The sequence below is a fragment of the Heloderma suspectum genome, chromosome 1 (genome assembly GCF_057233095.1).
Source record: "Heloderma suspectum isolate Gila_16-S chromosome 1, 16-S_ref, whole genome shotgun sequence".
NCBI classification, from domain to species: domain Eukaryota; kingdom Metazoa; phylum Chordata; class Lepidosauria; order Squamata; family Helodermatidae; genus Heloderma; species Heloderma suspectum.
The window spans coordinates 208,794,629-208,809,055 of record NC_139458.1 but is presented as its reverse complement, the minus strand read 5'-3'; the positions used below and the strand labels follow the sequence as shown (position 1 = coordinate 208,809,055).

General features: G+C 43.7%; 1 protein-coding gene across 1 annotated transcript; it reads left to right on the top strand.

The window, feature by feature from the left end:
- Positions 1–53: 53 nt before the first annotated feature.
- On the top strand, positions 54–13,436 carry PPIL3 (peptidylprolyl isomerase like 3). The gene is made up of 7 exons (XM_084817214.1): positions 54–431; positions 864–923; positions 3,067–3,141; positions 5,200–5,293; positions 8,788–8,855; positions 11,892–12,010; positions 13,099–13,436. The coding sequence occupies exons 1-7, from the start codon at positions 285–287 to the stop codon at positions 13,220–13,222; spliced, it is 687 nt and encodes a 228-aa protein (XP_084673340.1). The 5' UTR covers positions 54–284; the 3' UTR covers positions 13,223–13,436.
- The last annotated feature ends 991 nt before the right edge of the window (positions 13,437–14,427 follow it).

The following is a 14,427-nucleotide window of genomic DNA, read 5'->3' as shown; positions in this document are numbered from 1 at the left end:
CTGAGCACGCTGGGACCGGAGGGGGCGGCGCTGCCGGGCCGCCCGCCAACCCCGCGGAAGCTGAGCGCGAGGTTTTGAGGGCGGGCGCGCTGTCGTCGCTCCGTGGCGGTGGCGGGCGGGTAAAGGCCGCTCTGGGCCCCAAGACAGAGCGGCGCCCCCGGGTCTCGTCGCCTTTGCTGGGGCGGAGGGGCCTTGTGCGTCTTCACCCAGAAAACGTCTCCCCCCCTTCCTCCTCCCCCGGTCCCGCGACCCCTTCATTTCACTCAGGGGGTGGGGATGATAAAATGTCCCCTTCCATCCCTCAAAACAAAACGTTGGGTAACTCCTTGGAGGGTTTATATGAGTCTATAGCAGCCTGCCCCAGCCTGGTGCTCTCGAGATGTTTTGGACTTCAACTTCCATCAGCCCCGGTCGGCGAGGTCAGCGGTCAGGTATGCTGGGAGTTGTGGTCCAAACATGGCTGGTGGGAGCACTCGAGATCATTCAGCGCCGTGGGTCAAATATTCCTGCAGTAGCGGTTTGGACTGTACCATTTCATACTGAAAGCGGGGGCTGCCATTTTTAATGCTCCCCGCACTATTAAAAAAAAAAATTCAATTTAAAACAAGAACAACATAGCCTTCTCCCCTCTAGGCATGTGTTACTGGAGAAATACGTGTGCTTCCATGATGCTACTTTTAAGTCACAATCCTATGCATGTTTAGACAAAAATAACATCCTACAACTCTCAGCATTCCCCAGCTGGCCATGCTGCAAGTTGTAGGACTTTTTCTATTTAAGCATGCGCAGGGTTGTGCCTTTTGCCTGTGAAGATTCATCTTCCTCAGTTTGCTGATACGCCACATCTACACTGCTTTTTGCAGTGTTGTTTTGCAGAGAGCCTTCTGACGGGTGTGCTGTGCGTTCCTAACCAGGCAGAGATGGTGAGGCTGGTTGTTTTAATATCTTCTTACCTAACTGCTTGTAAGATATTTCTTGGAAACTAAGTAGCTGTCCACCCATAAATGTTCTCTCAGTTTAATATAATACCATTACTTCCTCATGCATTATCTCAGTAAGTAACTCTTACAATAGCCCTGTAAGGTAGACTGGTGGTATTATCTCTATATTGAAAATGGCGGGCAGAGTAAAGGACCCATTTTAGTTCCTGTTTTGTCAAGCTTCTTTCTTATGGCCACAAGCAAATGAACTGAAAGACCACCTAGTAAGTTCATGGCAAAGGTGAGATTTGTTCTGTGTACCTCTAGCTCACCCGTTATGCTGCTGCCCAGGCTCTTCTATGTAATGCAAGAAGCTCTCTGCTTCATTGGTATTTCATAAAACACTATAATTCTGTTTGACTTATATTCCTGCACTGAGCAGGGGGTTGGACTCAATGGGCTTATAGGCCCCTTCCAATCCTACTGTTCTATGATTCTACCTCACAAAAGGGAGTCTGCCCTTTTTGATACAGTCACTGATGCTCCGTCTCTCTCTCTCTCTGTCTTTTCACCATGTGAACATTCTATTCTGTTCCTAGTTTAATGGTTTTATCTTTAAAAAGCTAATTATATGCATTTAAGACATTTATTTATTTATTGCATTTATATCCTGCCTCTTTTCCTCTTGCAAGGAATCCAAGGCGGCTTACATTATCCTCCTCTCCATTTTAGCCTCACAACAACAACCCTGTGAGGTAGGTTGGGCTGAGAGTCTGTGACTGGCCCGAAGTCACCCAGTGAGCTTCCATGGCCGAGTGGGGACTAGAACCCCGATCTCCCAGATCCTAGTCGAACACTCTTGCCACTACATGACACTGGCTCTCTTAGCGTAAGAGACATTTAACTCAGTGGGTCTAACTTCCAGTGAGGCACACATAAGATCAGACTGCAGAAGTCCTCGATGAAATGCCTTGTAGAGATTATGTTTTTCTCTTGACTGCAGGTTTGGTCTCTTTATATTTGTTTTATTTATTTGGTTGTTTATTGCACTTCTGCATTGCCCAATAGCCAAAGCTGTTGCCAAACATTCCTTAGGACTTTGAACAGAAATCAGTTGAATTTTCATCCTTGTTTTGTAATTCCTGCAAGAAGGATCATGTTTCCATCATCAGAAAACCTGCCTATTTGAAGGACAAAATAAGACTTTCTTCACATTCCAATACTGGAATGTGAATTCAGTTTTCGGAAATGAATTCGGAGGGCCAAATTCAGTTTTGGAGACACTCTCGGGCTATATTCCAGTGGTGAGCAGGGTGAAAATACCAGCATATACCAGCATATACCAGCTAAAAGCTTTTATTGCCAATAATGAAACCTTAGGAGGGATTGAAGAGAAAAAAACATTCAAAAGCTGGGAAATCGAACAATGGGCAGTTCAGAGAAAGGCGGTATGGTCTTCTGGGGAATCCCAGAGGGCTGGATTGGAGCCCCAAGAGGGCCAGATTTGGCTCACAGGCCTGAGGTTCCCTATACTTGGTGTAGATCCATTGACATCAATGGGACTTAAATCAGTCATGATTAATTTGTCTCATTGATTTCAAATAGGTTGGATCCAGATTTAGACACATGCAACTGGGCTGGCGAAAATGGACTTCCCTGCCCCCTCCTCCCCATGGTAGCCCCTCCAGCCCCTTAAAAATGCTACAGAGAGGGTCAGAGGACCCTGCTGAATGGGGTGAGCTGCGGTGCAGGGGGGATCCCCAAAGATCAGGCAGAGGCACCTTCTGAGAGTGGAGCCCTTCTGTCCATGGAAGGCAGATCCTGGATCCAATCCATTGGGTCTACTCTACACATGACTAAGTCTGGATCCATCCTATTGAATTCTTCCTGACATTGTGCGTGCACTTATTCTGAGTTGGACATTGGGGCGGGAGCTAATTAGACATAAAAATACATTATCTGCAAAAGGACTACTGTCTCGCTGCATTTTAAGATTGAGCACTTTTGTTTGTTCTGATCTGGTTCCACTTAATATCAGCTATTCTAGCTTGGCTTATGTCTACTTGACTGATTTTTGTTTTGGTTTTTTGGAGTACTATGAATAAAATAGTTTAATTCTCTTCCCCCCCCCCCCCCCCGCTTCCAGGCTGTGACACTGCACACTGATGTGGGAGATATTAAAATAGAACTGTTCTGTGAACGAACACCCAAGGCTTGTGAAGTAAGTATTGAAGGTACAACAGGGATAACTGAAATCGTCTGTGTGTAATGTGAGCAGCCGTCTCTCCTTTTCAGATTTTATAAACCAAATTCTCAGTAAGGTACAATCGGTCAAGAAGTAGTAGGGTATGGTTAGTGAATCTTCCTGGAAGTCCCTTAGATCAGCTTTCCCCAACCTGATGCCCTCCAGTTGTTTTGGACTTCAGCTCCCATCAGCCCCAGACAACATGGCCAATGGTCAGGAATACTGGGTGTTTTAGTCCACAATTTCTGGAGGGCACTAGGTTGGGGAATGCTGGGCTAGACTAAGTATTTTCTTGCCTTAATAGGCATTCTACTGTAATTGACTAAGCTACAGCCCAAGCCCTTTTATACTTGCTAATCTAGTTTTCTTTGAGGGATTCTCTATTTTCAGAATAGTTTAACCAGATAAAGTAAACTGTCTCTGGCTAGTTCTGACTTATTGCGGCTTTGCATTGAATATAACTTTCCATCCATTTTAATTTGCCATTTTTACTTGCAAAGCTATGTTGCTTCGCAGTGCTAAGGTTCTACTGGCAGCAGACAATACAGCTCCAGTGCACCATTTCTAAATGAGTTTCACTGCACTCGAAAAGTAATGCAAGATGACTGGGACTATTTAACATACAGAAATGTAAGATAAAGTGAGGTATGATTGAAATAAGTTGCAGAGTAGGAAAGAATGAAGAATAAGAGTTTGATTAGCTAATGGAAAGCATTTTATTAGTCTTGGCTGTAAAATCTTCCTTTACCTTACTTTATTTATATGTCACTTTTCCATAGTGAAACCATGCTAAACCCAAAGAGGCTCACAACAACATCATAACAGACTAGATTTGGTCAGACAATAGTACATAATAAAACACCAGCATTTCACGATACTTTATAATTCATTTCAAAACATCCCATCAAAATTTAAACAAACATAAAAATAATCGTTCCCATACAGCAATCAAAAACCTCATATTAGTGAGGTTAGATGCAGATTTATCTTTATTTTATGGGCTTCAGGTGCTGGGCTGTAAACATATCTACCCCATTTTTGTATATCAGGTTTCTCTAGTTCACCATATAATGGGCAGTTCATTACATTTTTTTTATCAGAATTTATTATTTATTTATTATTAAAAAAAATTCCTCCTCCCTCCCAGTCCCCTTTCTTTTTGTGTCATGTCTTTTAGATTCTAAGTCTGTGGGCAGGGACTAATTTATTTCTTACATTTGTAAGCTGACTTGGGAGAGTTTTTGGCCAAACGGTGAGATTGCAATCAATCAATCAATCAATATTTGTATGCTGCCTTGTCTCCTAAAAAGCCATCAAGGTGATGTACAACAACAAAAATCAGATCACATCTTAGAACTTAATAATACAGATGTACCTCTAAACTGTAATAAAACACATGTAGCATTACAGAAGTGGAATATGTAATAACTCATTCTGCTGTGTACAATATATTCCTCTAAGAAAGCTACTCAGAGCCTATTAGCTTTCTTTGTAATACTCTTCCCCCACCTTATTTCCAAATTAATTTCATTCACCTTGGTCGCCTTCAGTTGTATTCTGTCTTCCATGTAGCATGGAAGACAGAATACTCACATTCTAAGTCCAGTGAGTACCTGATTGACTGAGGTATAGATATTAAGATCTGGTTAACCACAGCTTCCTGTCTTGTCCACACCAGGAATTGTGGTTAATCCTAACTATGGTTAGTTGAAATGAGCCAGCTTCAGAAACCATGGTTTGAAGTTGTCTTATTTGAAACTAACTATAGTTAATATTAACTACAGTTTCTCAGTCCAGTCAGCACAACAAACCACAGTTAACCAGAAGCTTCCAGACTTCCTCCTCTGTGGAGGAGGAGAGGAGGAGCACGTGAACCTGCAGAGAGGAAGCTGGGGCCGTTCATGTCTCACTAAATCGTAGTTTAGCGAGATGTCCGTATGTAGCCATTATGTCCTTGGAATGTGTACATTTCTAGCATATTACACATTACAATTGGTTTATTTTTTTTAACTAGCATTCTGGTTCTTTCTCTAGAATTTTCTGGCTCTTTGTGCTAGTAACTACTACAATGGCTGTATTTTTCACCGCAATATCAAAGGCTTTATGGTGCAGACAGGAGACCCAACAGGTAATTCCTTCTATTAAAGTTAGATCGCTTTAGCCAGGGGTGCACAACCTTTTCGGCCCCCAAAGCTTCATGCGATGCGAGCTCAGGAGTCGGGGGCTGCTCAAGTGCATGCACATATGCGCACACTTACACACGCATATCCCCACATACGTACGTACACATACACACATCCTAGTGATCCTGATACAGAGTGCCCTTTCCTCACTGCTCGCAGTGCCTGGAAAAGAGCAATCTGTATGAGGATCACTGTGGGAGGAACTGGAAAGTGCAGGCAGCCAGGAAATAGGCAGGGGGGAATTCAGGGTAGTCAGGGTAAAGCCAGTAAAGCTGCAGCTTGTGCACCCCTGTCTTAAGCCATTTCCTTGGAATTGTAGCACTGAGAGAAGCATCACACTGTAAAGATGAGCACTACTGTTGTGATTTTGTTAATGTGCTATGCAAATTTTTGCAAACTAGTAGTTACTAACTTGAATTTTAAAAGGTATATGTCATTAAGGCAAATGAAAGCAACCTGTTGTTTAGATCATATTTCCAGCAAGTCTTGGATATATCAAACTCATAATACTTGGCATTTACATAGAGCTTTAGTGTACAAACCACTTCATACATATGGGCTAAATTCAGACCTCACATTTCTGTTCCTCCAAATCATGGTAGGAAGAAGCCCTGTGCTCTCACATTTGTAGCTTGATACATTACTTCTTGGTTTGATCAAACCATAGTTTGCCTTTGTGTCCAAACTGTGATTTGAGTGAGTCCTCTAAACTAGTACGGCAGACTAATATGTGCACACAGGTCTTGCTCCTGATTTCTGAATGTAGCCGTCAGCCGCGTTCGGACAGTCACGGGGGAGACAGAACCCATCATGGGTTCTTTCCTTGCCCCCGCGCGTGCCGGTTACACGACTGCATTTTGCATAATTACCTGTGATGCAGCATGGGTTGCTGTGTTGTCCGAACCCAGTGTGTGGCGGGGCAGGGGTAGCTTCAGACCCACCTCACGACCCCTACTGCAAGTCATGGGTTGTAGCGTGGGTAAGAAGCTAACCCCGCTGTGCCACATGCCGGATTCAGACGACACAGGAACCCACGCTGCATCGTGGGTAATTATGTAAATTGCAGTTGTGCACTGGCATGTGTGGGGGTGGGAGAAGAATCCACAATGGGTTATTTCGCCCCTGTGATCATCCGAACCCAGTCATTATCTCATCCATTCTTACAGCAAACTTGTAATGTAAGCCAGCTTTATTATCCCCATGTTGTATATAGCAAGTTGATATGAAGAATAGCAACTTATCTAAGGGTAGTGAGTTCATGATGGAAGTGAGATTTGAATGGCTAAGGGCACAATCCTATGTACATTTAGACTGGCTGGGGAATACTGGGAGTTGTAGGACATTTTTCTGTCTAAACGTGCATAGGGTTGAGCCCTCAGTCTCTCAAGCACTGCTGTATCTCTCACATGCAACAGTGCTGTGAGACTGATGAGAAAACACTCATCTGCAGTCAACAGCAGAGTAGCAAAACAAATGACAATGGTGTGGATTCCATTGTAATTTTTCCTATGTTTTATGCTTTTCCTTGAGCTCAATACACTGCTGTCCAGCCTAGTGATTCAGAACATCCCAGTGCTGTCATTTGGGGAACGGCCTGGTTAATTTCAGTTGCTTTTTTGGTAACATTTTGCTGTCTGAAATGGCAAAAATCTCTAGTTTCTCATTTCGCCAGTTTGGTGTTTGGGAGTCAGTGGTGTCCTTTGTGCTGCCCTCTTGTATGGATCAAATCCTTTGCCTGCACACAGGCTGGGAACTTTCCATATCAAACTCTGGTTCCTTTAAAGTCAGTGGTAGTCTTTGGCCGAAGTTCTTAGTAACTATAACAAGTTCTAAATTGTCTGAAAAGTGCTACCAAGAGGAAACCAAGAGGCTTGCCGCATTGTTTGAAGGCACATGATGTCGGAACCTTGCTGAATCTAAGCAGATTTGCAAGGGAGTCCACCTGGAAACACTACATACACTACTGTGAGTTCTATGATGGTAGACTGGTGATATGTTAGTTTAATTCATGAATAGTTTCTGGAATGGAGGCCTAATTTAATTAATCCTGTAATCTTTCTCCCCCACCCCCACCACCCAGTGTGGATGCCCTGCAATGTGGTCCCATCACTATTAAACGTGTGTTGCTCAGGTTCCCTGTTTTTAATTACTTTTAAGCAAATGTTTTTTGACTGCTTGCTGACCTTGAAGTGCGGACATGTTTCTGGGCATGATTTCTTCACATTAAACAACCAAACAATTATTGGCTGGCTGTCCCCTTTAAGATCTTGGGAATTACTGAGATCTGGTTGCTGACTGACAAAACATTTATATGTGAATCAAATGAAAATTTTGAGATGGCTGCTTGCAACATAATCTAGCACATGGCACATTAAGACCTACCAGATGCTTCTGTGCCATTACAATCTGATTGATGTACAGGAGTCCACAGATTTTGGCTTGGCTTACTAGCTGGCCGTTATTCATGGTTGCCACCAAATCCATGAATAATAGCTAGCTAGTAAGCCAAGCCACAATCTGTGGACTCCTGTAGATCAGATTGTAATGGCACAGAAGCATCTGGTAAGTCCTAGCATGCTAGATTATGTTGCAAGCAGCCATCTCAAACTTTTCAATCAACAACCGGTCTCAGTAGTTTCCAAGATCCTAAAAAGTCCTCCAGCATGTTCAGAGAGCTTGGGGGATAAGTGTTGAGTCTTCTCTGATTTGCACTGAGATTTGCTGAGATCGGAAACAGCAGGAGCCAGTTGGGCTGCTCAGAAGAATCTTATTGCTGTTTTCTTACCTTTTCCTAATCCCAGCACAAGTGAGAGAAGACTTCATACAGCGCATGGTTAAACTATGGAACTCACTACCACAGGATGTCATGATGGCCACCAATTTGGATGGCTTTAAAGGGGGGCTGGCCAAATTCTTGGAGGAAAAGGCTATCAATGGCTACTAGTCTTGATGGCTATGTGCTACCTCCAGTACCAGAGGCAGTGAGCCTATGTACACCAGTTGCTGGGGAACATGGGTAGGAGGGTGTTGTTGTGCTCATGCCCTGCCTGTGGGTTCCTGGTTGGTAGCTGGTTGGCCACTGCATGAACAGAATGCTGGACTAGATGGACTCTTGGTCTGATCCAGCATGGCTCTTCTTAGGTTCTTATAGAATCACAGAAGAGTAGGATTTGAAGGGGCCTATAAGACCATTAAGTCCAGCCCCCTGCTCAATGCAGGAATCCATGTCAAAGTATCCCTGGCAGATGGCTGTCCAGCCTCATCTTGAATGGCTCCAGTGTGGTACTTCTCCACTTTCCTGAGTCCTCATAAATTTTCTGAGAACTTGGAGAAGATGGGATTTTTGTGTTGCTCATGAGGAAGGGTGGTCACCACTGGTGACGTGCCTGGATTTGGACCTCTAATCTACCTATTTCTCTCCCCACCCCGGTTCTGTCAGGCTCTGGGAAAGGAGGAAATAGCATTTGGGGCAGAAAATTTGATGATGAATACAGTGAATACTTAAAGGTATGTTTTTTCTTTGTCACTTACAGTTTCTTGGTTTTGTTGCACATCTCCCTGAAGAGGAAATTGCTCTGGGCTTAAGGCAACTGTGTGACTGTTGTAGATTGGGTTACTCACCTCTTTTTCTCTCTGATGAAAGGGTTATGGCCCCCTGGCATGGTGTATTGCAGCCTTCTCCAACATGGCACCTCTGGATGTGTTGGAGTCCAACTCCCATAATCTCTCAACCACTATGCTTGGGAATTGGATAGGTTTAGTATCATAAGGCTGGGTAGATGTATTAAAGCATTCAGGGTGTTGTTGTTAACATATAAAGCCCTAAACAATTTGAGACCAGCTTACTTTATGGACTGTCTCACACTCTATGTCCCTGCCTGATCTTTGTGATCATTAGAGGGAGCATTTCTAAGGGTGCCACATGCTCTGGAGGTTCGCCTCAGGAACAGTTGTAGTAGAGCGTTTAGCGTTGCAGCATTGCCCCCCCAGAACACTTTACCAGATGATTAGACAGGCCCCCACAATTCTGAGGTTCAGATGCCTTCCTAAAACTCATCTCTTTACAGAGGCTTTCCCTGAAGTGTGACCCAGCCAACCATGGTGCAGTTTTATTGCTGATGTGTTGTTTCTAACATTATATTTATTGTTGTCTTTATGTCATTGTATTTTATGTTCACCACTCGATACTTTTGTGAATAGCAGTATATAAATCTGAATAATAAATAAAATGAAATGAATACCCAGCAGAGGCATTCTGTCAACAGAGCCCATACCTTCACTTACCTGAGGTGAATGTGAGAAAAGGGGAAAATCTGTGCAAGGGACTGAAGGGGCTCAAGCTGTTCTTTTTACTAGCTCCATGAACTTTAGTCGCTCTTTCCAGCTTTGATCACTTGCACAGTGCAGGGTCTGTCCTCATGGAATGGGAAGCTGAGCACAGAGTAGATTTCTCACTACTGCTTTCCACCCTCAGCCTGGAAGAGGGGACCCCTCAAAGGGCCCCCTCCCTCAGTTCATCCGCCTTCTCACCGCAGTTGTCACCAGCTGCTCTTGCTCTTCATCCTCTTTCTCATCATTCCTACCACTTGTTTGCTTGACAGGCAGAGAGACAGTCCCAAGCAAGCCTCTTTTGGCAGTGGGTCATACAACAGGGCCTCTGAAGATGATTGCAGCCTACAGCAGGTTCATATCGGAGGAGGCTTTTCCCTTTGGTGTGGCATGAAGGTGGGAGGCTGGTGTTCTGAATAAAGAATTAGGCAGGCGGAGATGGGCAGGGCTGGAGGCAGTTAATCCCAGGGCATTAATTCAAGTGATGACCGTGGGCAAGGTAGATATGGCAGTGCAACACGGTGAGTTAATAGTGAAGGAAGAGAACAGCTGCCCTTGAAGATGATGTAGAAGCTTCAGATGGTTAAAATGCTGCTGCCTGTATGTCATATGCAGAGATCAGCCCACAGACAACCAATTCTGCAGAGGTTGCACTAGTTACCAGTTAGCTTCTAGGTTTAATTCATGGTGCTGGTGCTAACTTTTAAAGGTCATCAGGGCCTGGGACCTGCATAATTTTAGGACTGGCTCTCCCCAAATGTCACCCTCGCCCCTGTGCCAGTTAAGATCTGCTTTGGGTACCCTACACCATGTTCCATTATTATGTGAAGCCAGATTGACCTCGGCAGGGATCAAGCCTTTTTTTTTTGGTTGTGGCCCCCTTATTCAGAAAGGGCTTTGGGACTTGTTTACAGTGTTCTACTTGTTTTGTAATTTTTGATTTTATTAATGTTGGGTGTCTGTGATTTTAATTATGGTTGTAAGTCACTCTCAAGTATAATAGGAGGTGAGATGAAAATATTTTAATTAATGGAGGGAGCAATCCCATGGCTGCTAGTCAGCGGCTAGACGGTTTTGGATATCTGGTTTTCCGGGAACCAACCTCTGAGGCCAGTTCCCAGACAACTGATCTTCTCCCACTTCTGCGCTACTTCACAGGCAGCGCAGAAAAGCCCCATGCTCCACACTGCCAAAAGGGGGCGTTCCTGGGGATGTTCTGGGGCGGGCAGAAATGCCTGTATGACACACCCAATGTGTCATACGGCAGCCTCTTCCCCAGCTCTGCCCTCCCACAGCTAGATAGCCACATTCGGCTATCTAGCCAAAAATGCAGGGCAGAAGAAGCACGGAGGGAACGATCCCCTCCGTGCTTCTCCTGCCCTGCATTGGATAGGCGGTCACCTCTGAGTTCAGAAGCAGCCGCCTATCTGTATAGGATTGCGCCCTAAATGGACATGAGTCCAAGGAATGTGGTAGCAGTAATTGCCATGTAACTGTCATGTTGGGCTGGGTATGAGGCCTTCTATTAATTCTGCCTGACTGGGCATTGTCCTGTATGGGTATCTGGTCACTAAGACACTATTGTTCATTGCCATGGCATCCAGGAAACCTGTGAATTACAACACTGGCTAAAGGGTTTCTTGTAGTGATTTTTTAAGGGATGTTCACAAGGCACTTTGCTGGCAAAGCATGGTTCAGGAATTGACATGAAAATTACGGTGGCTGTTTCTGCAAACCAGAAGCTGTCAAAATGTGTCAGTCACCCTGCCCATGTAAAGGAAAAATATTTTGACCATCCACAGCTGTAACAGTGACAAATCGGAGTTGGAAAAGGGTGGTAACACATACTCTCACACCAGGAATCTGGTTCATGGCCATATAAACATGTTGCTTGGATTTCATTCACATTATGGTCCCAAACCAAAGGGACTCAGGATAGCAAAAAATCATATTAAAATGAAGAGCTGCTCCATTGGTACTTGAGCTGTTATCAGCTCAAAATGAGAAGAGTATAAATCAATAGGCTACTTTTGTCAGGCAAAGTAAGCAAATAAACCCATAGATAGATCAGGGCTGTATAATGTAATTTCATGTTTTACATTGCCTTTAGACAATCTGGTAAAAGGCAGGATAGGAATGCTATAAATTAAAAATAATGAGGGTGTTTTTTTTTCTGTTTGTGTTCTTTCTTCTATTTACCTGTTTCTCTTTTAGCACAGTGTCCGTGGAGTTGTTTCCATGGCAAATAATGGTCCAAATACAAACGGATCTCAGTTCTTCGTCACCTATGGTAAACAGCCACATCTAGATATGAAATATACTGTGTTTGGGAAGTAAGTAATATATTGTTGAACCTGGTAATGTGAAGACAACATATAGCAGCCTTCCCCAACTTGGTGCCCTCCATATGATTTGGACTACAGGTTCCATCATGCTGTTGGTCATGCTAGCTGGACTTATAGGAGCTGTAGCTCAAAATATCAGGAGGGCACATAGAGTTGGAAGGCATATTGTAGTCAACCCCCTACTTCGTGCAGGAAATCCAGACCTACAACCACCCCAATAGATGGCTGTCCAGCCCATCAAAATGAGTCATGGTTGAAACATGGTGGAGCAGGAGGATACACACCAGAGCATGTGCCCTGGATCTTTTGAGCTGTACATCATCAGTTTTAATTTAATGCAAGCCTGCTTTTTTTCTGAGCTCAGTAGCCTTGCATTGATTAGAAGACCTTAAGACTCACTCATTCCTCACACGAATAGGGGTGTAGTGTGAAGGCAACAGCCATTTAAACTATAGGGGACCCTGCAACGTTTCCTTCCCCACTCTTATTATTTTTGTCACTCCCTGCCTTTTTACTCTCCTCAACCACATTAACCTGCCTACAGCATCTAATGTGAAAGCCCAATATAAAGGCATCATATGCTGAATAGCTAGCAAAGAGGTATATATAGGCTGTAGTTAGGAAACCACCCAAATTATGGTGACAAGAGAAAACTACAATTTTCATATAATGTGTGTAGTTCTCATTGGGACAAAGAAACTGGCAAAAATTATTATTTTGATATATTTGCTGCTTTGAACATTCCATGTAAGAGCTTTAGTGTTACATGCAAATTACATCTTTTTACTATAAGCTGCTCTGCTTGTTACATGCCCAGTGCTGGGAGCTTATTTGAATTGGAAGGGGAAAGGGCAGAAAAAGCTCTGTGAAATATTTTACGCAGTGTCTCATTTTACTTTGTTTAGGATTAATGCCTTAATCATCTCATCATAGCAGTAGAATTGGCTATATAGGGAATCTGATGCATAAGGCTGTATTTGATATGTATCTTTCTAGGTTGCTGAACATTTGTAATCTAAAATTTGTGCCTTTCTGCGCAAGGAGATTCTCATAACTATTCCATTTTTCTCTCCTAGAGTAATTGATGGCTTGGATACCCTGGATGAGCTGGAGAAACTGCCAGTGAACGAAAAGACATTCCGCCCCCTTAATGACGTTCATATTAAAGATGTTACAATTCATGCTAATCCTTTGGCGTAATAGCTGCAGTGTGCCACCATAGATAACTGAAGGGCTGGTTCGAATGAACTGCTGGTGAGCCTTTGGACAAATGGAATTAAGGACTTCTCAGGCTCTTTTAAGTTCCACATTCCACAGGGAAACCAAATTCTAATGTGTGCAAATGTACATGTTTAATAAAGGTGGGGTTGGGGAGCATATTGTATAAATAAATATATTTTAAATATTCATAATCAAAGCATGTTTTTCCTGTTAAAAGTTCTCTAGTTCAATCTTGATATATTAGCTGCTTTTTTGATATACATTGGGCTGGTTCACATGATTAAAATAAACCACTGTGGCTTATTTAAATCAGTGTGGGGTGCACTTTCCATAATCACAGCCCGGGCGTGGCTTGTCTGAACCTGGGCAGCATGGCTTGTTGGATGGGGAAACAGCTCTCCCATAACCCTACAACAGCCCATGGCTTATTGGAGGGTTGTTTCTCCTTCCATCAAGCCATGCCACCCGGGTTTGGGCAGCACAAGTTGTGCCCGGACAGTGATTATGGAAATTGTGCCTAGCATGTGCTGTGATTAAAATAAGCTATAGTGGCTTATTTTGATTGTGTGAACTTGGCCCATTATGTGTAGACGGCTTCCTGCACCTGCTTTTCCAAGACTTGAGTTTGGTTGAACAATTGGCTCAAATGGGTTAAAGGTCTCACGGCCTAACTGCAGATTTTTTTTTCCAGTAAGTGTCTGCACCACAGTGGCTATCTTGGGCATCTGCCTCTTTTATGTGAGTTGGCACCTAAGCTAACATCATACGAACGAAGAGCCCTGCTGGATCAAACCAAGGTTCCATCTAGTCCAGCATTCTGTTCACACAGTGGCCAACCAGCTGTCGACCAGGAAACCACAAGCAGGAGACGAGTGCAACAGCACCGTCCCGCCCATGTTCCCCAGCAACTGGTGTACATAGGCATACTGCCTCTGATACTGGAGGTAGCAATAATGATCAGGACTAGTAGCCATTCATAACATCCTCCTGGAATTTATCTAACCCTGTTTTAAAGCCATCCAAATTGGTGCGCATCACTCCCTCTTGTGGTAGCAAATTCCGTAGTTTAACAATGCGCTGTGTGAAGAAGTACTTCCTTTTATCTGTCCTGAATCTCCCACCAATCAGCTTCATGGTATGACCCTGGGTTCTAGTATTATGAGAGAGGGAGAAAAATGTCTTCC